General features: G+C 35.3%; 1 protein-coding gene across 1 annotated transcript in view; it reads right to left on the bottom strand.

The window, feature by feature from the left end:
• The window catches only part of LOC111417138 (neurotrimin-like), a 75,994-nt gene extending 52,839 nt beyond the window's left edge, over positions 1–23,155 (bottom strand). Inside the window, exon 1 of the mRNA XM_023049329.2 lies at positions 22,972–23,155. Within this exon, the coding sequence (XP_022905097.1) occupies positions 22,972–23,053 (82 nt within the window). The 5' untranslated portion in view covers positions 23,054–23,155. The remainder of the gene's footprint in view (positions 1–22,971) is intronic.
• Positions 23,156–25,696: the final 2,541 nt, after the last annotated feature.

The following is a 25,696-nucleotide window of genomic DNA, read 5'->3' as shown; positions in this document are numbered from 1 at the left end:
GCGACCCCGTCAAGATACGAAAAGAAGATACGGCCGGACGTAAAAACCGAAAGTGGAAGGACGTTTAACGACGTTTCCTTTCGCCAATAAAACGGACGCTAATGCGTATTGGGTTAGGCTTAAAAGAAATAAAGCAATAAAAGAAAAAGGTAATACCATCCCAAAAACACGTTAAAATGTATCAGAAAACGATAAGATTTTAATAAAAAGTTCCAATCAAAACAAATTTTTTGGTAGGAAAACAATCACGCGTTTTTAATTAACCCTGAGGGTTGGAGGTTGGGGCGAATTCAATGGAAAGGCTGTCGAATTAACCATCCGTGAAATGTAACAAACGATCGAACACCACTTGATCCGACGAAGGGTTGGGGAGGCCATCTCGCTCCGATAGACCGGAAATAGCGACAAAACCGAAAGAACGGCCCCGCAATATTGGTATTACCGTCGCGTCGCGAACCGAACGGGATATAACAAATTTTTTTCCTCTTTCATCTCACGGTTCTTCGACGCCCTCCGCGAATGATATCCCGGTGAATTGGTGGTGCTACGGTGCAGTTTAATCCAAAAGTCGACGTAAAGTCGATTTGCGAGCGATCGAAAGTGCTACGAAATTGCTGAAGCCACCCCTCGAGGTTTACCCCTACACCCTGAGAGCGAGTTTAGTTGATTTTTTTTTGTGTTGGTCTCTACGAAGTTTCAAATCGCGTTTGTAACACCAATTTTGTCGAGTTTGCATGTGAAAAATACCCCCTACGAACCTATAGTTATTTTTGGTTCAGTTTTTTTAAGACAATTTAGAAGTTATAAGATCATGATGAGAAAAACAGACTTCTAGTTAATATTACAGTTATTATAGTTAGTACTAACAATAAGTGGTACTTAATAAGTAATCTTAATTAATTCAAATTTAATACAAATCCAGTACAAACAAAATGGTTTTCTGATGAGATATGCTAGCCTCATTTACTTACGAGGCTTATTAGGGATAATCCTACCCTAGTTTCTTTCCATAAAAATTATCACTACCACAAAGGAATGAAATAGTGAGTATGTACCCAAAGGTGATCATAAGTATACCTAAACGATACAGTTTCGAGAAAACGTTTAATAACACCTTTAAGATCAGAATAACTCATGTATATTCAACAATGAAGATTCCAAAATGGAGAATTCGTATAGAAAACTTAATTTTAAGACTAAAATTAAGAATAGCATTTTTTGTGATCAACCTTAGTTTTTGAGATAATGACATTCGAAGTTTGGTGTCTGAACATATCGAAATGACATGTGTAAGATTAGGATTGAATAACTCAAGAATGAAGAGTGATACGAAAAAACTTTATTCTTCATTTTCGACTTAAAATTAATAATTATAATTAGTTTGAATATATCGGGAATTTCATATAACTCGCAATAGCGGCCAAATGTTCTAGAACCAAACGTTTGCCTATTTCTTTACATGTAAAACTAACTTTGTTAACCGGACACTCTAATAACCGGACGCGGACGGTTTCTCTTGGTTCAAAAAAAGGCGAATTACCCATTTCAGTTCGTTTTAGTGCGAAACTAAATCTTTCTTTTCTGTCGTATTTATTTAGTTTCTGGGCGACTGCGCTTGCTTTTCTGCTCCTTTTCTTTTTATTGTGCAAATAGTGAGTGCTATAAATTTTTGAAATGGCGCCTAGTAAAAACTTCATAGTTTGCGTGAAAAAAATGGAAGTTGTTAATGTTTCGGAAAAGGAACATTTGCCAGTACGGAAGCTCGCCGAAAAATTTAATATCGGAAAAAATCCTACATACATACATACAACTCAAGCCACGGTAATTGATAAGAATAAAAACAATATTCGTCTACAGTGGGAGTCGGGAAGCAATATCGGTCAAAAAAGTGTTTTTTTTAAATGACTTCAAATTGACAACGTGTGTTTTAATTAGTTTTCTCATGCTTAGAAACATTCCATTATCGTGATGTTTAGTGAAGGCCAAAGCTCAAAAAAATTGCACAAAAATTAAATGTTGCTAACTTTCGGGCAACCAATGGTTGGCTGAAAAATTCGGATTTAGCCGCACGTCTCACAAGACGGCTAAACTCGAATGATTCTACTTCTAGGTCTTGTGTTACTTCTAGTGATGGCGCTAGTGTAAAACTAGAACTAACACTAGACTTAGAATTAGAAACATTCGATTTAGCCTCACGTCTCTCAAGACGGCTAAACCCGAATGATTCTAGTTCTAGGTCTTGTGTTAGTTCTAGTTGTAGTTCAATAAAAATATGTAACATAGTGATATCTTAGGTTAACTAGCGCTACCTACCACTGTCACTAGAACTAACATTAGACCTAGAACTAGAAACATTCAGACAATTTGCATTTTATGTGCGACAAAGTAAGTAGGTTCGCCCTGGTTTCTATGGACATATATTTTTGAATATTGCATCTTAAGTGAAATTCACTGTAGTTTTATAACAAAGATGAATGGTATGAAAAAACTATTTTCCAATATCTCTACTGGTTCGTGAGATAGCATTTTTTAAAGTTTACCCTAAAATCATGCTTATTTTCGAGTTATAGTTTTTGCACGTTTAACACGTTCGCTACCGCGCCTTCTGCAGTAATTTTTTCCCGTGTACCATTCGTAGTTTCTTTGATTTCGAGATTCAGGTTTGTGTTATTTATATGTTGGTTTATTGTATTAAAGTAAAGAAATACTTGTAAAGAAATATAAGTTTTTGCTAAATTTTCAACTGAACATACCAAATTTTCTCCGAAGTCTCTATTTTCTTTTTCTAAATACAACATAATGTGCTAGTCAAACCAAAATGAATATTACGGCTAGCCCAAATTATTACAAAACACAATTATTGTGCACTGTGCCAGATTCTGAAGCATGGATCTACGCATAAACCAGGGTTTTTTGGACATATCGGGTAGTTGTATGTGGATTTTTTGTCAATTCTAACTCTGCTATACTGGTGACACCTCTTCATCGCGGATTTGTCTTTCTGTGTGGAGGGGACTGTCTCCAGATAATGGAATTCTGATTGTTGGTCTGTAGTATATCCATTATTGACCTGTAGCATATCCTTCTTCTCTGAACCTCAGGAGGTCAATTTTGGTTGTACCTCTTTCCTTTTTATACAGTGCGTTTCAAAAGTAACGGATAAATTCGATAAAATGATTATAAACAATTTATGAAAAAATCGCTGAAACAGGTCTAAAGATTTAAATTTGTTGCAATTTTTTGGTGTATATTTTAGATTCTTTCAGCCATTTTATGACGTCATCGAAGTTTTTTTTAAATGGAACACGCCATTTTGAATATCGGAATTTGAAAAAGGATTTTTTTCTGAATTATGTACAATAAATATTAATATCAGTTACATAAGAAAATTTTCGAGAAAAATGAATTTAAAGTTTCATTATTTCCCATTCTATTGATATAAAAAAAGTAGCAGTAGCCGTAACCATGGCAACCAAATGTTTTGATTTAACATTTAGTGTCAAAATTCGATGTGAAACAGTTTATTGTACCCATAGAAAAATTTATATGTATTATGTATATAGAAGGTCATCTCCCCACTATTTTTTGGTACAAGCGCTCCCAAGGGGATTGTGAGGGAACTAATTAAGTTAAAGCGCGAAATTTAAATATAGGTATTTCTATACCGGTTTATACCATTACTTTATTTTGAGGAGGTAAAGCGCATTTTCCAAATAAATAGGAAAAAATATTAATTTAAAGTTTTTCCAAGATAATATTCATAATTTTTAACGTATATTGCTCTCATTGGCTGAGAGTGCCAATTTATCTATCGGATAAACTCTATCGGATCAAGAGGTGGTAAAAGTGGCCCTAACTTATTTAAATACTTAACTAAAGAATATAAAACACTAAGCCAAATGAACGTAAGAAAGAAAATTTGCTCAGGTTCCCTTGGCGGACCCTGTACAACGGGGTTATCACACTAAACGACAAAACAAAAATGTGACGTTTGCTTTCACCTCTGAGTTTGACGTGGTTTGACGTTACACATAAATTTTTCTATGGTTTCAAGCGCTTTGTTTGTGTAGATAATGCAGATTGCTGCAAATTCAGTCTACAACGTCATCCAGTGGATTGTGAGGGTACTAAATCTCGGTCTACATTTTTATAGTAGTAAGATTGCACACTATGATTGTACCTTATTCGTTGTTATTTCTTGCTATTTGTTGCTATTCATCGCTATTTGTTGTTATTTTTTTATTGTTATTTGATCTTATTGATGTAAGAAAGTAATAATGACGCTACTGAAACTGAAAGAATCGAGACTCTTATGATGATTGGTTTCGGAAGTCCGTGCGCTGTTTAACGAAAATCATCCAAACCGTACTCCAATATCACTATCGACAATAAGTCGAATTGAGAATAAATTTCGCGCACTTGGCCATGTACGAGATAAACCTAAGATCGTCAATAAAGACCGCATTCAAACATCTCCAATATTGCTGCAAATTTAAATACATGTAGAAGCACAATATCAAGATTTCTTAAAAGAAAAAAATATCACCGCTACTAAGTACACTTGGTGCATGAGCTTTCCGATGACGATTTTGATGATTTTGATGCAATTCTGCGAAGCAATGACTCCGGAATTCATTAAAAACATTCTATTATCTGATGAACCAACATTTTGTTTAAATGGCACCGTTCATAAGCAAAACTGCCGTTATTAGGCAGTTGAAGTATCCCCAAAAGGTCACTGTGTGGGCTAGAGTGGTGGAGAACAGAATTATTGGACCGTATTTCTTTATTGGAACAATAGGAGGTGAACAGTATTTGAATGTTCTTCAATTAGAATTAATTCCAAGTTTAATTGCAATTTTTCCAAATGCAGAAGATCCAAATTCACTACATCCCAGAATTTGTTACTAGTTGCATCAAGCCATTACTGCTTTTGTATCTCAAGTACAATAGTAATAATAATTAATTTAAATAAATAATTCAATTCAAATTGAATTTTGACACTTGGAAATGTCAAATCAAAACAATTGGTTGCTATGGTTACGCACTGCTACTGCTATTTACTATATAAAAAGAATGGGAAATAATTAAACTAAATTAATTTTTCTCGAAATTTTTCTTATGTAACCGATATTAATATTTATTGTACATAATTCAGAAAAAAATCCTCATTCAAATTCCGATATAAAAATGGTGTTCCATTTCAAAAAACTGCGATGACGTCATAAATCGTTTAAGGATGGCGGCAAAAATTTAGTTATACACCAAAAAATTTAAATCTTTAGACCCGTTTCAGCGATTTGTTCATATATTGTTTGTAATGATTGTATCGAATTTATCCGTTACTTTTGAAACGCACTGTGTATTATTATGTAACAGGCATTCCACATTGCAATATTTATAAGATGAAAGAACACTTTTCTGTACCATCTTATGGTTTTCCTTGGCGATGAGTAGTATCTCATCATCTAGTCTGATCTGTCTATCACGGATATGTCGGTACTTATTGTAGGCGAGAACACACTCTGGATTTATTACTTGTTTTCTTTTTCTATTTATTGCTTCTATCATTTGGTGTTTATGCATTGTTGATATCCTAGCCACCAATCTCTTGTTCTTCCAGTGTGTAACCTCATTGGACCTTTTCTTTTCTATACAGCTTCTCCTCTCTTAATTTTTTCTTGAAATAATTGTTTTGGATTTCCATTCCTGAATTTTTGCCTTCCTTTTGAACAAATATTTTGCTAGCCGGACACTAGTGTAATAATTATCAAGGTATATTTCATGCCTTTTAACCAAATAGTCTTTTAGTAGCTCCATTACGACTGAAAACGTGTGGGAATGCTCTTGAAGTATATTCATAACAAAATCATCAAATATGGTAAGCTTATACAGCTTTATTCCGTAGTTATGCCTTTTGTTCATAATAAACTGCCTACATTTTAAGCGTCGTCGTAGTTAGAAAAACCAACTGGTGAATGTTTTGAATTATTTTTTCTATGATTTACAAATCCTATTCCTGTACATACATTTTCCGAAAACCGGGTGAAAAGAAAGAGAATTTATACTCCATTGTTTTGACAACTGAGGAAAGTGTATAGTACCAGCTAAAAGACAGAGTCCAATGAATTTAGTTATTTCAGGTGGCGTCACATCTTTCCATTTCCTAGACATTTTTCTTGTATTTTCTGCAACCGGCAGTGACGTTGTTGCACGATTATTTGTTTCAGTTGCAACTTTATGTATTATATCATCGTCAAAGAATAATCTGAAGTAGTCAATAGATTTGGCATTATTGCCCAAATTCAATATAAACGATGGTACCCCGGTGAACGGAATATCTAAGGGATCAGTTCAATCCGACTCATTATCAGACTCAGATTGCAAAGCTGGTGCAGCAGGACGTGTAGAATCATTTGAATTTATTTCATCATCAGTAGAGGGCTCTGAATGCATAGGTTTTTCCTCGGAAGACACGTAGTCTCTATCTATAAGGTCATCGTCACTGGAAATTTCTGATAAATGGTCAACAATGTACTCTAATTTAGCTTCAGTAAGCTTTCTTTTTCGTCGTAATAAACGATTCTTGACAACACAGAATCGTTTATTTGTACAGTTTCAAACAAAGCAGTATTCGTACTTACTCAGGAACTGCAAAATTCTCAGTTACACTCATTGTTCTTACTCAAGAAATACGACTACAATTAACTAAAAACAGCAGTATAGAACAAGAACTGGATGTACTAATAAATGTACATGCAGAGGGTTTTCCCCGTATTCGTATTTCAAACATGAGAAAACACTATCCCCATCATTAATCGACATCTACATACTAAAAACACAACTAAATCGAATTAGCACAGTTTAAATTTTAAACTGTGCTAATTCACATTTAAATGCATTAGCAAATGCGTTCATCACAAAAAACCTCTGCGTCCAGTAGACTGCTCGCCGGTAGCGAACGTGTTAAATCCAAAACTTTTTTTTGGTTGACGAATATAGATAAAGATACAAAACTGGATGAACTTATACAGAAATAGGTAGGAAATTTAATGATAGATACCATTTTTCAATGGATATTAAAATAATATTAAATAAAATCTGAATCCGGCGCCTCCACCATTATTTTATTTTTTATTATTTCGCTGTAAAGAAGAACCTTTTGTACATAATTATTTTAAATTAATTTTCTACTAAATTCATACAAACACTTTTACCCCAACAAACAAATGAGATAAAGTCACAATAAAAAAAGCAACGCTTAGTAATAACTCTTTTTTTTTCTCTACTATATTGTCAAAACCATTTGAAAATCATGAAATATTCGTCCGCTTCACCAGAGCCCTACACATACATGCGGAAATTTTTCAATTGCGGGAAATTCAGTTTCGGTGAAAGCAGGAATTTTTTTTTTTTTAATTTTTTTTGCTCTCCTTTAGACCCCGTTTATCGTTCAATGGGGCATGAATGATGGTGCGGCAATTCAAAAAAAAACGGCTTATATTATTAGTATACACACCCCGTGCGACCCATTATTCACACAACACAACAACATATCCGAATGGTTTTTCGGGACTCGGCCAGATTCGATTTATTTCGAATTTTTTGAATTAGTTTGAAACGTACATTATTGTTGTCACATTATTATTAATAAATTTAAATTAATTAAATTGAAATCACGTATTATTTCAATCCTAATAATAATAATTAATTATCACAATTTTTTTTAATAATTCCCAAATATATTCGGACTTGTTTTATATATCCCCATACTAATAAATATTGACAGTGCTCGAGAATTATTTGAAAACGAACCGTTAATTATCGATTTTCATTTAATACATTATTGGAACTGCCCATTGTTTAAAATTTAAATTCTGATAGAAAAATATATGGTTTCTCTTTATATGTATATGTAATATCTAGATAACCTCATTCGCTTTTGTCCCACCGGATAATACGCTACGTTTGCGTTGTAATTAAGCGGAGTATAAACCGGGAGACCTCGCGGAACACAACACATCAATGTGGCCGCTAATTGGCATAACAATGACTTGATTAGCACGGTAAATATGAAAGGGGGGTTCGTGCGCCTCGTTTTACAATAATTCACTACTACCCTGGTCTATTGTTCAACGTAATTGGGTTTAAATTCGCAAACCGGGACCAATTTTACGACCTCTAAATTTTTTGCGAGACCAAAAAATTTGTTGATAAAAAAATCCTCAAAATATGCTCGGCAAAACAGCGGATTAAAAAGAGGAAAAATCGTGTTTCGCTACGGTGTTTATCTCTTCCAATATCCCGGCTCACGCTAACGACCCGGATCAAGTGGTTTTAATGAAAATCTGGGCGCTGTAATTGGTCGTAAGTTTCGAGCTGGAGTGTCGCACTACTTCTTTATGATATTCTGGAGGGTTAATGGAGGTAGATTTTAACATAAATATAACTGTTGGTTAATGAAAGGTTAACTTTATAGAATCTTTCAACTAAATAAATATCATTACACGTTCCCATATGGAAACCGAGATAAATTGGGTATTCAAATGTACTCAAACACTTAACAAACACATCATCATATTTAATCCACCCCAATTATTTCTAATGATATGCGACTTGTTGGATTTACTTCTTGCATCATCAAGTGAATCTAGTATTAAAACGCAGATAATTAATGCCAGTTTAACTATTCAAACTTCTACACAATATTAATACATTATTGATTGATACAAGTAAGGTTATGCTTACGTTAAATAACAGTCATGTTAGCGTATCAATTTTAAATTAGAAATTAATTAAGAATATTGACAGGTTTTTGTAGAATTTTGTTTTTTTTTTGCAAATGAGGCTCAGCTATGCGATAACCAGTGTTGGATTCACCTTAAAATTAAACATATTTGCTTGTGGCTAAAAATGAATAAATTATTCTAATAACAAAACATTTACCCGCACGCTGAGTTTTTAAGATATAACCTACACTGATGTTCAAAACGTCAAAATAGGGGTTTTTAGATTGTAGTCAAATAGGTTCGAAATAGTCAATGCTGGAACAGAAACGTTTATAGAAAATGTTTTAGGGAATATTATAAAATATTTTCGAATAACAAAACTTTTTTCTGTTACTTTCAGTTTTTGAGATAAAACCTACACTGATGTTCAAAACGTCAAAATTAGGTTTTTCTGATTATAGTTAAATAGGTTCGAAATAGTCAATGCTGAAAGATATACGATTATGGAAAACGTTTTAGGGGATATTACAGAATATTTTCTAATAACAAAACTTTTTCCCCTCACTTTTAGTTTTTGAGATATAACCTACACTGATGTTCAAAACGTCAAAAATAAGTTTTTTAGATTATAGTCAAATAGGTTCGAAATAGTCAATGCTGAAACAGATACGATTATGGACAATGTTTTTGGGGATATTAGAGAATCTTTTCTAATAACGAAACTTTCCCCCCCACTGTTAGTTTTTGAGACATAACCAACGCTGATGTTGAAAACATCAAAATAGTGTTTTTTAGGTTATTGTCAAATAGGTTCTAAATAGTCCATGCTGGAACAGATACGATCATAGAAAATGTTTTTGGGGATATTACAGAATATTTTCTAATAACAAAACTTTTTCCCCCCACTTTTAGTTTTTGAGATATAACCTACACTGATGTTCAAAACATCAAAAATAGGTTTTTTAGATTACAGTCAAATAGGCTCGAAATAGTCAATGCTGGAACAGATACGATTATGGAAAATGTTTTTGGGGATATTAGAGAATATTTTGTAATAACGAAACTTTTTCCCCCCACTGTTAGTTTTTGAGACATAAACAACACTGATGTTGGAAACATCAAAATAGTGTCTTTTAGGTTATTGTCAAATAGGTTCTAAATAGTCCATGGTGGAACAGATACGATCATAGAAAATGTTTTTGGGGGTATTAAAGAATGTTTTCTAATAACGAAACTTTTTCCCCCCACTGTTAGTTTTTGAGACATAACCAACGCTGATGTTGAAAACATCAAAATAGTGTTTTTTAGGTTATTGTCAAATAGGTTCTAAATAGTCCATGCTGGAACAGATACGATCATAGAAAATGTTTTTGGGGATATTACAGAATATTTTCTAATAACAAAACTTTTTCCCCCCACATTTAGTTTTTGAGATATAACCTACACTGATGTTCAAAACGTTAAAATCGTGTTTTTTAGATTATAGTCAAATAGGTTCGAAATAGTCCATGCTGGTACAGAAACGATTATGGAAAATGCTTCTGTGGATATTACAGAACATTTTCTAATAACAAAACTTTTTTCCCCCATTGTTAGTTTTTGAGATATAATCTACACTGATGTTCAAAACGTCAAAATCCCATTTTTTTTACATTATACTCTAATAGGTTAGAAATAGTTAATGGTGGAATAGAAACGATTATGAAAAATGTTTTTGGGGATATTACAGAATATTTTCTAATAACGAAACTTTTTCTCCCCACATTTAGTTTTTGAGATATAACCTACACTGATGTTCAAAACGTTAAAATTGTGTTTTTTAGATTATAGTCAAATAGGTTCGAAATAGTCCATGCTGGTACAGAAACAATTATGGAAAATGCTTTTGTGGATATTACAGAACATTTTCTAATAACAAAACTTTTTTCCCCTATTGTTAGTTTTTGAAATATAACCTACACTAATGTTCAAAACGTCAAAATCCGATTTTTTTTTAGATTATACTCTAATAGGTTCGAAATAGTTAATGGTGGAATAGAAACGATTATGGAAAATGTTTTAGGGGATATTACAGAATATTATCGAATAACAAAACTTTTTTTTTCTAGTTTTAGTTTTCGAGATATAACCTACACTGATGTTCAAAACGTCAAAATACGATTTTTTTAGATTATACTCTTATAGGTGCAAAATAGTTAATGCTGGAACAGAAACGATTATGAAAAATGTTTTTGGGAATATTACAGAATATTTTCTAATAACGAAACTTTTTCTCCCCACTTTTAGTTTTTGAGATATAACCTACACTGATGTTCAAAACGTTAAAATCGGGTTTTTTAGATTATAGTCAAATAGGTTCGAAATAGTCTATGCTGGTACAGAAACTATTATGGAAAATGCTTTTGTGGATATTACAGAACATTTTCTAATAACAAAACTTTTTTCCCCTATTGTTAGTTTTTGAAATATAACCTACACTAATGTTCAAAACGTCAAAATCCGATTTTTTTTTAGATTATACTCTAATAGGTTCGAAATAGTTAATGGTGGAATAGAAACGATTATGGAAAATGTTTTAGGGGATATTACAGAATATTATCGAATAACAAAACTTTTTTTTTCTAGTTTTAGTTTTCGAGATATAACCTACACTGATGTTCAAAACGTCAAAATACGATTTTTTTAGATTATACTCTTATAGGTGCAAAATAGTTAATGCTGGAACAGAAACGATTATGAAAAATGTTTTTGGGAATATTACAGAATATTTTCTAATAACGAAACTTTTTCTCCCCACTTTTAGTTTTTGAGATATAACCTACACTGATGTTCAAAACGTTAAAATCGGGTTTTTTAGATTATAGTCAAATAGGTTCGAAATAGTCTATGCTGGTACAGAAACTATTATGGAAAATGCTTTTGTGGATATTACAGAACATTTTCTAATAACAAAACTTTTTTCCCCTATTGTTAGTTTTTGAAATATAACCTACACTAATGTTCAAAACGTCAAAATCCGATTTTTTTTTAGATTATACTCTAATAGGTTCGAAATAGTTAATGGTGGAATAGAAACGATTATGGAAAATGTTTTAGGGGATATTACAGAATATTATCAAATAACAAAACTTTTTTTTTCTACTTTTAGTTTTCGAGATATAACCTACACTGATGTTCAAAACGTCAAAATCCGATTTTTTTAGATTATACTCTTATAGGTGCAAAATAGTTAATGCTGGAACAGAAACGATTATGAAAAATGTTTTTGGGGATATTACAGAATATTTTGTAATAACGAAACTTTTGCCCCCTCATTTAGTTTTTGAGATATAACCTACACTGATGTTCAAAACGTTAAAAGTGGGTTTTTAGATTATAGTCAAATAGGTTCGAAATAGTCCACGCTGGTACAGAAACAATTATGGAAAATGCTTTTGCGGATATTACAGAACATTTTCTAATAACAAAACTTTTTTCCCCATTGTTAGTTTTTGAGATATAACCTACACTAATGTTCAAAACGTCAAAATCCGATTTTTTTTTAGATTATACTCTAATAGGTTCGAAATAATTAATGCTGGAGCAGAAACGATTATGAAAAATGTTTTTGGGGATATTACAGAATATTTTCTAATAACGAAACTTTTCCCCCCCTCATTTAGTTTTTGAAATATAACCTACACTGATGTTCAAAACGTTAAAATTGGGTTTTTTAGATTATACTCTAATAGGTTCGAAATAGTTAATGATGGAATAGAAACGATTATGGAAAATGTATTTGGGGATATTACAGAATATTTTCTAATAACAAAACTTTTTCCCCCACTTTTAGTTTTTATGCTATAACGTATACTGATGTTCAAAACTTCAAAATCGGGTTTTTTAGATTATAGTCAAATAGTTCTAGTTCTAGTTCTAGTATTAGGTCTAGTTTTGCACTAGTACTATCACTAGAACTAACACTAGACCGAGAACTAAAAACTATCGGATTTAACCGCACGTCTCTTAAGACGGCTAAACCCGAATGATTCTAGTCCTAGGTCTTGTGTTAGTTCTACTGATAGTGCTAGTGTAATATTCGGGTTTACCCGTGCGTCTAAAGACGCACGGCTAAACCCCATACTTTCTAGTTCTAGGTCTAGTGTTAGTTCTAGTTTTAGTTCAATAAAAATACGCAACATATCAATATTTTATGGTAACTAGCGCTACCGTCTTAAAAGAGGTACGCCTAAACGCTGCTGCTAGTGTTTATTTGTTATTTATCGCTAGATAGTTGTATATTTTTGTTGAGGTATAACGGACACTGCGTTGCCCGTATTGTTGCGTTATATCGAGGTTTCACTGTAATGTCAAATTAAATTACTTTGTTCTTTTTTGCAGCTGAGGCGCAGCTATGTGATAACCAATTTTGAATTATTCAAAAACTTCATTTAATAACTTCCCCGTTAAAACGTAAAAGAGCAATTTCATAAAAGTTTAAAAATCAATTTGAAAATGTTGATTGAACGCTTTTGCGGTCGGTTTAATAGTCGATATATAGGTTGGGGAGGGCAAAGTGGTATAAATTCGAAGTCGAACCGATTCGAAATTGGCAGCAGTAGGAGCAACAACAGTAGGTTGCGTCACATTGCGACGTCCGCGTTATTAAAAGCGAACCCGTATCGAGGGCGATAAAACGCCGATATGAACCCCGTCGGTTTGCTGCATATATCGAAAAGGGAGTGCCTCGGACGCGCGACTCTCGTTTTGCTTGTATCGCGTTTTGTTCCCCCTCGAGTCTCAATTTTTTTTTTCATTTTTTTCCATTTTCCCCCTCGTCTTTTCATTTTGAGTGTCAACCGATATTGTAATATTCGCTTCGAAAAGCGCAATATTGCAAATTTCGTGAATTTTTGACGTTCTCAAAAAAATGTTGTCTATAAAATAAAGAAAACTAAAAGTTGATAGATGTGTGTATAGATGAGAAATCAATAGTAATTTCGTCGTACCTCGGAGGAGCCGGATTTGACGACGGAGCAGTTGCGAAGCACGTAGTTGCTTTATGACACCTGTTAGCTGCGAAAGAACGTTCGCCGAGCGGCAATCTACACTTTTACAGCACTTGCAGGGCATATACATCGAGTTGCCGGGAGATTTTTACGTCTTCTTGCTCGCTCCGTAGGGGGAAGCAAAACGTTCCACGCGAAAGCATTTTTCTTTTACCAGTTTCCCTCATCCACCCCTTTTCCCTTAACCATTTTTAGTTCTCTTTATATTGTCTCTTAAACGCGTTTCATAAACATTTGATTTCTTGAATGTTTGTTTTTTTTTAATTTTTAGTATTAATAACGATTTTTTATTAGAGCTTGGGATAAAGCCAATTCAAACTTGATAGAATCTCAGATGCGCTCGTTGAATATATTCCTTGGAATATCAAGGTACGGCATTTGGGTACAAATTTGAAAGCGAAATGAACGTGGAGTGTTTGGGGGCAATTGGAGTCGGACGAAATTTTCCTCCAATTTGACTCTATGACAATCGAAACTGCTTCATCTAGTTGCTTCATATGAATATACCCTAGATTCGAGAGGGAATATTTCCTTCTCGGCGCCTCCACCAAATATCCACGTGGTAATATCAACGTTTTTATTAGATGTAATACGAAATAGTTATTGTTAAAGGCGAAGATGAATTTTGATCTCTAATTTAAAGAGTTTTTTTTGTTCGATATTTATAATCTCCAATTACCAATATTGAAATTACCCGCTGACGATCCAGATGGTAGCCGTTTTTGCCTCAATTTCCTCTTTGGACTTATCCTCGAACAAGTTAATCCCGTCCTCAAACCGTCAATTGCCCTAACTAATGGCCGATCTTTTTCTCGCTATCGAAGAGAAATTTCCAAATTGAATTAAACTCAAGCCCCCCCGCAAGACTAACCGCTAAGGGTAATTAACGTTCGGTTCGCAAATTGTATTAATTAAGCCAAAGAGTTTCTTTTTTTACACTCAATTTTCCCTTTTTTTTTATTTTTTTTTCCTGGTGTCTTCCGACGTTGGCTGCCAGATTGCACACACTCCGCTAATTAAATTTCGGGTTGGTGGATTGGGTGGGAAAAGAGAAAAGCGTAGGGAGACGAGGATCCTTTACGCCTTTGTGTTTTCAAAAGGGTTTCAATGAGAGCCGTCCGTTTTCAACGTAGCCACCGCGCAATTAGGCGAGTAATTGAAGAATAATACACCGAAGGAATGAATTTTAGGGGCGATGATGATGATAACGTTTTTAATGACGACCATGACAAGGAGCTGTCGATTTTGATGAAGCCGTTAAAAGGCTTATTGATCCCCAAGCCGACATAATACCCCACTAATGGACAGACCTAAAGTTTCGTGATTGAGTTAACTAACCCATATTCCCATCTACCAGTAGTATTAACGGTATATATAGATATACAAAGATATTTTAGGTTACGAACAAGGAACATTTCATTTCCCCTTGACAGCAACTAAATAAAGTCAAGCCAAGACGAGCCAAGTCAACTCAACTCAATTCAGCTCAACACAAGTCAGAAGAGATAAGTGAAATGGATAGAGATATTGAAATTTTTTCGTCTAAATAAACAGAACGTTCCCCGGATAGATCCGGAACGTATTTTCTTTCGATATAATGGATTACACACGCCCAACTGGTCTCCCTCGGATATATCCCATTATTCCGCTTTTCAATATTCAATTTTTCAATATAAGAAGAGATGAGATCTGGCGACGTCTAATATCGTCCTCGGTAGCCGAGCTGAATATCGTCCGTTTGATGTTTAAGAGTCGGCGAAGAGAAGGGAAGCGAAGGGCGTTAAAACGCGATGTGAGGTCCGGTTTTCCGAACTGACCCGCGGAGGTCTATTAAAACCCTTTGTACGACAAAGAGCGTTTGAATTTCAAACTGCGAAACATCGGGTTAACGACCACCACCTACGCGAAATACGAACCTAAAGGCAAAAATTCTAAACCTCCTTTGAATGTTACACATCATAGAGTTAGTGAGCTGTTTGAAAAAAAATAAATAAATAACAAAATAAAAATAAGTGGAATCGGGTTAAAGATTGATTTTCGTATTTAAAGTTAAAATTTTACTTTAGTTTCTTTTTGCACACCCCCATTCTTCGTTTCTTTTCCACTTTCACACCCAAACTACCTTTTTCGCTCCACCGAACTCACTTGTACTCTTTTGTACGCATCAAGATTATCTTCTTAGGTATGCAGTTCCTCATTACTCCTGCCTATGTCTTTTTGATAAGATAATTTCCTCATTTTGCTCTCAGAAACATTACTCTCTTCTCATTTTCTAATTCATTAGTTTTGTTTAATATTTTCTTTCCTAATGTATATCCCACGGTAAAAAGACAATAGCTATAATACCAGCAATATTATCTTAAATCAAGACCACATCTTCACCCCTTTCTCGCTCCATACTCACCGTGTGTCTGCCATTTTTCGACTAATGACGCACAAGATTGTGGTGCCTGCTAATCTCTTATATGCACATGTCAGTTGATTTACAGTCGTTGTGGTGACACGTGTTTTTGTTTGATATAAAATCTCTGTTTATGGTACAGGTGTGCCCCTGGATTGGGTTGGGTTCGGTTATGTTTACTTATTATTATATTACATTTTATACAGGGTGATTTATTAGCTCAGCATCAAACTTTGACATATGATAGCTAATCCAATTACCAAAAAAAATGATAATGAACATATGTTTTATTTCAATTATTTACGAAATTATAACACTTTAAAGTTTTCTGCAGTGAATTTATTAATAGTCAGTAAAATCAAACATTCAACAAAAACAAAGTTGTCATTGTAATATGTATGTCAGTTTGCTCTAAGGTTTAATTATTACATACAAGAACAAACTCAAAATGTAGTATAGCACTGAAGAGTATGCTGATATAATTTTCGTGTATGATTTTTGCAATGGAAATGCTCGACAATCAGTACGAGAATATCAAGAAAGATTTTCACAGCGTCATTTGTCATATTATTCAGTTTTTAGCGATTATTTCAGAAGACTTCGAGAAACAGGCAATCCTGCTCCAGCAAAAGCTATTCGACCGCCTGTAGTTAATGTAAAGGTCGAAGAAGCTATGATTAATGCTGTCATTGATAATCCTTCCATCAGCACTCGAAGAATGTTGAAGCTCTACAGACAGGAGATAATCAGCAACGGTTAACATTTTGTGAATAGTTAGTGCAGCAACATGCCCAAAATAATGGCTTCATTTCAAATGTTCTCTGGACAGATGAATCATGTTTTACACGAGATGGTATAAATAACTACCATAATGAACATATCTGGGCATTATAAAATCCGCATGCGATTAGACTAAGAAAATTTCAACAACGTTTCAGCATCAACGTTTGGGGTGGAATATTTAACAACAATTTACTAGGTTTGCTTGTACTTGATGGACGTTTGAACGCTGTAAATTACAGATTTTTTTAAAACAATACAATTTTTGATTTACTTGAAAATATACCTCATCGTGGAAGAGTAGTTGTCGAGTGGTTAAACCAATATTTTCTAAACAAGTGAATTGGTAATAATGGTCCATTTACTTGGCCATCTAGATTCCCCGACCTTAATCCATTGGATTTCTACTTATGGGGTCAAATGAAACAAAATGTGTATCAAGTAGAAATGAACACAAGAGAACAGTTATTAAACAGAATACAAATGGCAGCTATTGAAATAAGAAATTCGGCTGAAGAACTCTTTAATTCGTCGTTGTGAAGCATGTATTCTAGCAGAAGGAGTCTATTTTGAACAATATTTGTAATATTTATGTGTTTTAAAAAAATCTGGCAGTTAATTATGATATAAAAATTAAAACTTTAAAGTGTTATAATTTCGTAAATAATTGAAATAGGACATACGTTCATTAACATTTTTTTTGTAATTGGATTAGCTATCATATGTCAAAGTTTGATGGTGAGCTAATAAATCACCCTGTATAGTTAAAGTGTTTTTAGCGGTCTTCTAGCTCTTCTAAACCACTTACTCAAAAAGAAATTGAGGAGTTCATTGAAAATTTGTCTGTTTTAGAAGAAGCAGCAATGTAGTAGAACGTGAAAATATAGAACAAGAAATAGGAATACGAAATAATAAAGAACATTTTGTAAATGATAATGACGTACAGAAAAATTTGCAAATTGAAGATGTACCGACTAAATGGCGAGTAAAAAACGAGTTCAAGTGGATGTTATTTTACGGCCAGTGATGGTTGGCTTTTTGAAAATCACCGAGGAGAAATTATCAGCCAACCCAGATGCAGTAGACCCTTTTAAAGAGGATCTAAAACGTATTCTAAAACGGTTCAAGAGCATGACCTAAAGCGGTATCTGATTTATAATGCTGATAAGACAGGATTGTATTGACGCTTATTGCCTGCGCTTATGCTTCATTAGCAGAAAAAACTGCTCCTGGATTAAAAATTTCGAAGCAACGACTAACGTTTATAGGTTGTGTAAATGCTTCAGGCTGAAACTCCTAGTGATAGGAAAATCAAAAAATCTCTTTAAGGAATGTGTTTTTCAATATTTTGTACCTGAACTAGAGTTAAAATTATCTGCCATTTTGTGTATTTCAAAATTATATTACACAATTCGTAGGTGAGATGTTTTCTGTGCGCTCAGGAGTTACCTCAGAAAGCAATTCTCTTTGTGGATAACGCGCCGTCCCATCCACCAGCAACAGAACTGAAGACTAAAACGACTTTAATACAACCGTTGGACCAAAATATTTCAAGGCTCACCAATCTGTACTATAGAAACAATTTGCTCAGTTCTGTTGTATCAACGGAAGAAGGAATAGCTGCAGCACCCACAATCAGTAAGATTTCACTAAAAGATGTAATCGTACATTTGGACTTGGAGAAACATTTTCTCAGATTGTAATCAACATTACATTACATTAAATTACATAGAATACATATCGGGTAGGCTGACCAACCAACCCTGCACCGCGACCCTAAGGATCTATTGTACCCCGATAGATATCGTTATCAAATTTCACCGTGCAGTCCAATGTTCTTAACGAACATTAATACCTTGCTCGGCGAAAGATCATTCAGATCTTTTGAGGAGATAAACTGCGACCCAAAAATCGAGAATCTTATACGGTTAACGGCAGGGCAGTGGCATAAAACATGCTCAACCGTCTCTGCTTCCTCCGCACATAGTCGGCATTCAACATCGTCGGCTAAACCCAACAAGTTGAGGTGTGCTTTTAATCGGCAGTGCCCAGTAAAAACACCCATTAGAACTTTTATGCTACTACGGGCAAGTCCTAAAATATTCCAGGGATTGACAGTGGCTATGTTAATAAACACCTTAGCATATCTCATTCCAGGAGAACTGGTCCACAGCAGGCGAAATCTCTCTTCAGCCCTCAGTCCAATCCTATATTTGGCCATCGCAAATGATACACCAACTGCTGGTTCCGGTCCCACAAACGCTTTAGCGCTGCCCTCTCGTGCTAGCTAATCTGCCGCTTCATTGCCAGCAACCCCAGAGTGACCCGGGACCCAGATAAGAGAGACTCTGTTATCACAACTCAGTGTGTTTAATGTTCTCTTACAATCATTAACCAGAGCCGACACCGTTTTCACGGCTTGCAGCGCCTGGAGAGCGACTTGACTGTCTGAGAAAAGTCGTACTGTCATGTTCTTCACCCCTCTTTCAAGAAGGATTTTAGCACCCATGTCAATAGCAAATACTTCCGCCTGGAATACAGTACAGTACGTACCCAGGCTGTAGGCTTGCTTAATTCGAGGTGTCTGGCAGTATACTCCTGCTCCTACCCCTTCAGGCGTTTTTGATCCATCTGTGTACAAGCAAATGTCTGCCCGAACCAGAGAATTTTCATTTTCGATCCAGGACTGCCGCTCAGGCAGTACAATCTGGTATCGAGCATTAATCACTGATAGTGATACCGCCAAATCTGACGGCATTGATAGCACAATATCACTGCTTATAATGTCTTCCGCAGCCCATTGGTAGAACATGTCGGAACAGTTTTGAGCATATTGCTTAAATCTGTAAATGGTTGTTCTACACCACTTTCTCTATATGCAAATGCAGAGGAGATAGGCCAAGCAGAACCTCCATTGCTAGAGTTGGCGTTGTGCCTATCGCACCAGAGATTGCCAATCCAGCTACTCGTTGAATTCGTGAAAGTTTACTGATAACTGAAGTCTGTCGGACTTTCCTATACCAGCCTGCTGCTCCATATGTGCTCATAGGCCTAACCACAGTCACATAGAGCCAGTACAGTCTTTCAGGGGTAAGACCCCAATTTTTTCCACAAAGACTGCGACAAGTCCACAAGGATAGTTTAGCTTTGTGCAAAACTCCCTGCAAATGTCCATTCCATGACAGGGTTTTGTCTAGGATTACTCCTAGATATTTGACTTCCTTTGAGAAAGGAATTTCTTCACCTTGGATAGTTGGGCGAATTAGTCCATCCAACTTTCGCTTCCTGGTGAAGGGCACAACAATTGTCTTTTGCGGGTTTATTGAGAGGTTCTCTCCCTTACACCAAGCGCAAATGGTATCTAGGGTCACCTGGAGGACTTTAGATATCCTCGGCTAACAGGTTCCTTTGACCATAACGACAATGTTATCAGCATAAGCTTGTATTTCCACACCAACGGCTTCGACTATCGCAATCAGATCGTCAACTAGGAGGGACCAAAGCAGGGGAGATAACACCCCTCCCTGTGGGCAGCCACCTCCCGGCCTGAAGCGTATCGTATCACCGTGGAGTGAAGTAGAAACTATTCTGCTATCTAGCATATTGCGGATTCAACCCGCTGGAGCTGCTCAAGAGCAGCTCTTTCAAGAGATTGTGGTATTGCGTTGTTGAACGCTCCCTCTATATTGTAATCAACATAGTGAGGATGCAGACGGAGATAACATTCCGCTAAGTGTATTAAGGGAAAAATTAAGATGTGATAAAAATTTGGTCCTTGATGCTACTAGGGATACAATAAATTTACTACAGGAAGTAGTTCCAATAAGTTAATGCATAAGTGGTTTTAGAAGTCGATAGCAAAATCATAAACTGCATATTTTAGGGTGACTACACTGCTGCGATGTGGAACATGTGGACAAGGATGAAGCAGCAGATGTTGTGGAAATGTCTTCTTCAGATAAAGATGAAAACGAATGCACTGAAAAAAAATTTGCCGTTCCGATGCAATTAAAGCATTTAATGTTGCAATTCAAGGAAAAGCAGTTATGGCAACAATTGCTTAAAAAAATATTCAGAAAAAAATTACAGATTTTTTTAAGTCTTAGAAATGTTCATGAATAACTGATTTAGGTTTAAGTAATAAACTTAATTTATTTAATTACACCCTCCTTTTTATGAACACCCTCGATAATATGACCCACTGTATTTTTTTGTGCACACTATCGCGAGTGTACTGTACATTTACCAGAAAAATGTATTTGAAAAAGCTGGTCATAGATCTTATAACACCGCTTATGAAACAACGCCTACAAATACCTACTTTATCCGCAGAATTCCGAGCCGTTATTGAGAGAATATTAAACTTGAAGCCAGAACCCGGTATTGCAATACCTAAACTACCATCGCCTCGCAGATGTTTATTCTGTCGCAGAAGAAAAGATCGCAAATCGCGGATTTTATATAAAAAGTGGAATAAGTTCATATGTTTAGAGCATCAAACCAAAGTGTGCTCTGAGTGCTCGAAGTGACTCAAAATTGATTATATTAGTTTACTTAGAGCCTTAATTTGTCTCGAGATATGTTTTTGTCCAGAATAAAAGCTAAAACTTTATTTTCTATGACTTTTTCATTGGGGTACATCTGCATTCCAGGGTAGTAAAAATAAATATCTTTTATGGGTTAAATAAATTTTCCTAGGATAGTGCTTCAAGTCGTCTCTCCTACATATCATTTCAATTTGTAACATATCAAATGTACAAATCATTTTTATCTACCCTCAAACACGTTCGCTGCCCATCTCACTTCAATGATTTCAATGTAATCTTATGATTCATATCTTTCATTTCTTGTCTCTTGACACCCCTTGATTCATTCAAGTATTACTTTCGTGAGTGATCAGCATCAAGAATCACTATAATACCCATTTAATTGATAGAAAGTTTAATTGATAAGTAGAGTTTCTGTTAAGAATAAGTAACGATTATAAAATCAGATAATTCCCAATTAAAACGGAAGATTCACGAAATCTTTATTAATTAGATTGAAAAATATCGAAGTTCTTAAAAAAAATTGGTAGAATCATCCGAGAATTGAGAAGGGGACGAGTATTTTTCCATCAGCACACTTCAGGAATTTCATTACAAGCACCGGGGCTTTGCACGGCAGCTTTCGGGGAATTATTTCCGGGCAGAATTGGTATTCATGGAATTTTTTCGTCCGCCGAAAAAAACCCCGGTAATTGTTTGTTTCTAACTTCGACCCCGCGGCAACGATAGATTTCCAATTTCTTCCGGCCCGTTTGTTGAAAGCTTCGGGATTAATCCTAACCGTCCCCTGCATATTTTCATTGTTATCTCGGGGCAAATAACAGTGCAAAACGATGCTAATCCCGCGGTGGAAAACGGAGGGTTAATAGTAAACCCACGAAATCCCACCCCATCTATATTAACTGGGAGGACTCTAGTGGATTTATTAACAGAATTTAACGGGGCTAATTAAATGCGGCGACGCGCCGCTTTTTGGGGGGTTACAATACGTTAATATCATCCCTCGGCGTTAATTAATTAAATTCCCACCAATTTACCCATTATTACAGATAACCGATTTTATAATTGAAATGCAGTACGAGAAATGAAAAAAAATGGGGATTATTATGTGGTGATTTAGCTACCCATCCTTTAATTATAAATACAATTCGGGGGCTAAAACCCCTAATTTAAATGGGTTTCGAATATTCCATATTTATTTACGACATCCAAAAACGATTAATAAACTCACTCACCCCCCTCGTGGAAAAATGGGGCAGGTTCGCGTGTTTTACCCGAATTATTCACAAGCGACGCGAGATTTTCAAACCACCAGACACAAAACGGAGGAATAAAACGCTACCAGTACATTTCCCCAGCGCGATTTATGTTTACTTAAAAAGTTTTCTTCAATATATCAAAAAAATAAAAATATCATCCCTTATTTTTATTTATAATTAATTTTATTAATTTATTTATTAACTTACCTAAAAGTAAATCAGCTGATGTCGTCAAAAAGGTAATAACAATGCCCAAGATTCCAAATAAAATTTCGTTTGTGACCAACATTTTTTTTTGTTTTTCATAAACTTTGTGTAACTTTACGTGAAAAATTTTCTCTCTCAACTTGTTAAGCTACCGATACCGACCGAGCGCACATGTCGACTGAAACGACGACGCCGTAACGACGTTGGACGTCGCGACGCCGCCGTTCAGAAGCGCAAGCGCTGCCCCAGTTTGTTTCGACTTTGGTTGTGATTTCCTTCTTCGCCTTGGTTTTCGAAGAGAAGTAGGAGGGGCGTCTCGTTAATTGTCGCTGTAAATCATCTTTTCGTCTCGCGTCGAGGGAAGGGGAGGTGTGCCACTGACTTTTCCAATGCGTTTTTACAAAAGGAAAACGAGGAATTGTGTACCGAGGGATTTTCCCCTAGAAATAAGAAATTGAGAGGAAATAAAATTTATTGAGCTTAGAAGTTAGACGATATCATGGTTGTAGAAGGGGAAGATTCAATCGGTTATTTTGATTTATTGTTATGTTAGGGGGTGGTGAAAGAATTGATTTTCTTATATTTTTTTTGTAACAACTTTTTAATTATGTTTATTCCAATAATTTAAGTATAACCCTTTCAAAACAGAATATAACAGAACAAATACGAACCGGTATGGAACGTCCAATTTCAATTCAATTTTTTTACACGGCGCTTGGCAAAACACAAAGGCAATATGATTTAAATTGAAAATATCGTCGGCCAGATCAGCCATCAGCATAATTCGATTCGCCGTACGCATATTGGACGCCCTTTTCCCCCCATCCCGTTTCGGCGCGTCCGTCAGCGTATATTCATATTTTATGTGTAAAATATTCATACCAATATACGCGCACCAATGCATAATCCTCCCCCACAACAATAACGCGACCGACCCTCCGTTTTCGAGCACAAAGCGGTCTATACTACAAGGCGCGGGCCCTTGTCGGACAGGGTAACGTTATATTACCCCCTTCGCTACAATCTTTTACTTTGCCGAGGGGTGCGCGCTTGAGGAAGGATGGTAATCTTATTCGCTTGTACGACGAGATGGTTGTATACGACAATTTGTGTCGTATTTTATATCGTTTTCAACGTTATTACGGGGTAACACAACCAATTGAGTCATTCTAATCTAGATGTTGTTCAAGTAAGATTAGGTTGGGTACAAATTTTAAGACATAACTCTTTGAAAATTTTTGTATTACATTATAGATAGATATAAACCCACTAAAAACAATTTTGCTTTGCTGGAAAACCTTTGTATTTATCATAATCTACCTAGTCGAACTGGATCTTGCAACATTATTTTTGCATACTTTATTGTTCGAAGTTGTTATCATCGTCGACATTTATATCATGCAATTATTGTAACTTTGCAGTCTAAATCTTCATTTACGTTGTAATAAACGGTCATTAATTTTTTAGACCTTTCAAAACTTGGTTTATTGCGTAGAGGGGTATGTAGGAGTGAACCAAGTTGAGCAGCCGATACAGGAATTAACAACAGCTTGATTTCCAATTTAGAAAGCACTAGATGGTGTACCTTTACTGTGTTCCAAAACACAAGCGGTTTAAAAATTTCCTTTTCCAAAAGAATTTGGAAAATACCTACTTTGACATTGTCTAAAATCATCTAAATTCTCTGGTCCATCAGTATTCAAATTCTTTAATAAAAATAGATTAATGCGGAAGATACGGAACACCTGTATATTAAGACTCACATCTTTTCTTTTGTTAAGTTCGTCTCGAAATTGCTCTTGATATTCTTCAGGAAATTCCAAGTTGAACCGTTCTTTGGCGGAATCCGCAGTAGAGCGGTTGCATTTTGGCAAGTGTTAATTAATTTGCAGATGGGATCTACAGGGTGCGGCAAAACTCCCTCCCTAATTTGAAAGTTGAATAAAAAACAGATGGTACAAATTAACGAAACTGTATTAACATGAATGGAATTTACAGAGTGGGAAGTTACGTTATTATGTTTTACAAGTTTCTCTTGTCTTTTCTTTCGTTATCAATGCATTGCCGAAGGCGAGTTCGGAAGTTCGCCATTACTCTAATCAACATTTCTTGAGGAATACGAGCAATCTCTTCTTGAATCGTTTGTTGTAGGGCTGGCAGAGTCCTCGGACGATATTTGTAAACTTCAGCCTTAAGAAACTTCCATACAAAAAAAATCACAGGGAGTAAGGTTTGGAGATCGTACTGGCCAGTGGATGTCACTGCGCAAAAACATCAAGTATTCTGGGAACAGCTGCCTTAGTTCTTGAAGAGATCTCCTGCTTGTGTGAGTAGTGGCCCCGTCCTGCTGAAGCCACACATCCTGTTGAAAATCTGTATCGCATTGAATAGTGTAGCCATAAAAGTTTGAAGCATTTGAATGTATTGATCCGAGTTAATGATGATCCCGACACTGTTAATCACTCACCACACGCTAACACGTCTATTATGCAGAGGCTTTTCATGGAGTTCCTGAGGGTTTTGTGCACTCCAATAACGGTAACTTTCGAACACGCATTCGGCAATGCATTGATAACGAAGGAAAACACTTGAGCGATATACTGTTCAAAAAAAGAAACAGTTTCGTTAATTTGTACCATCTGTTTTTTATTCAACCTTTAAATTAGGCAGGCAGATTTGCCGCACCCTGTAGTAGTTGCATATAGTAGCTTCTAACGTTTTCTAT

This window comes from Onthophagus taurus, chromosome 3, assembly GCF_036711975.1.
Source record: "Onthophagus taurus isolate NC chromosome 3, IU_Otau_3.0, whole genome shotgun sequence".
In the NCBI taxonomy this organism is placed as follows: Eukaryota; Metazoa; Arthropoda; class Insecta; order Coleoptera; family Scarabaeidae; genus Onthophagus; species Onthophagus taurus.
This window is presented reverse-complemented; position numbering and strand designations above follow the sequence as displayed.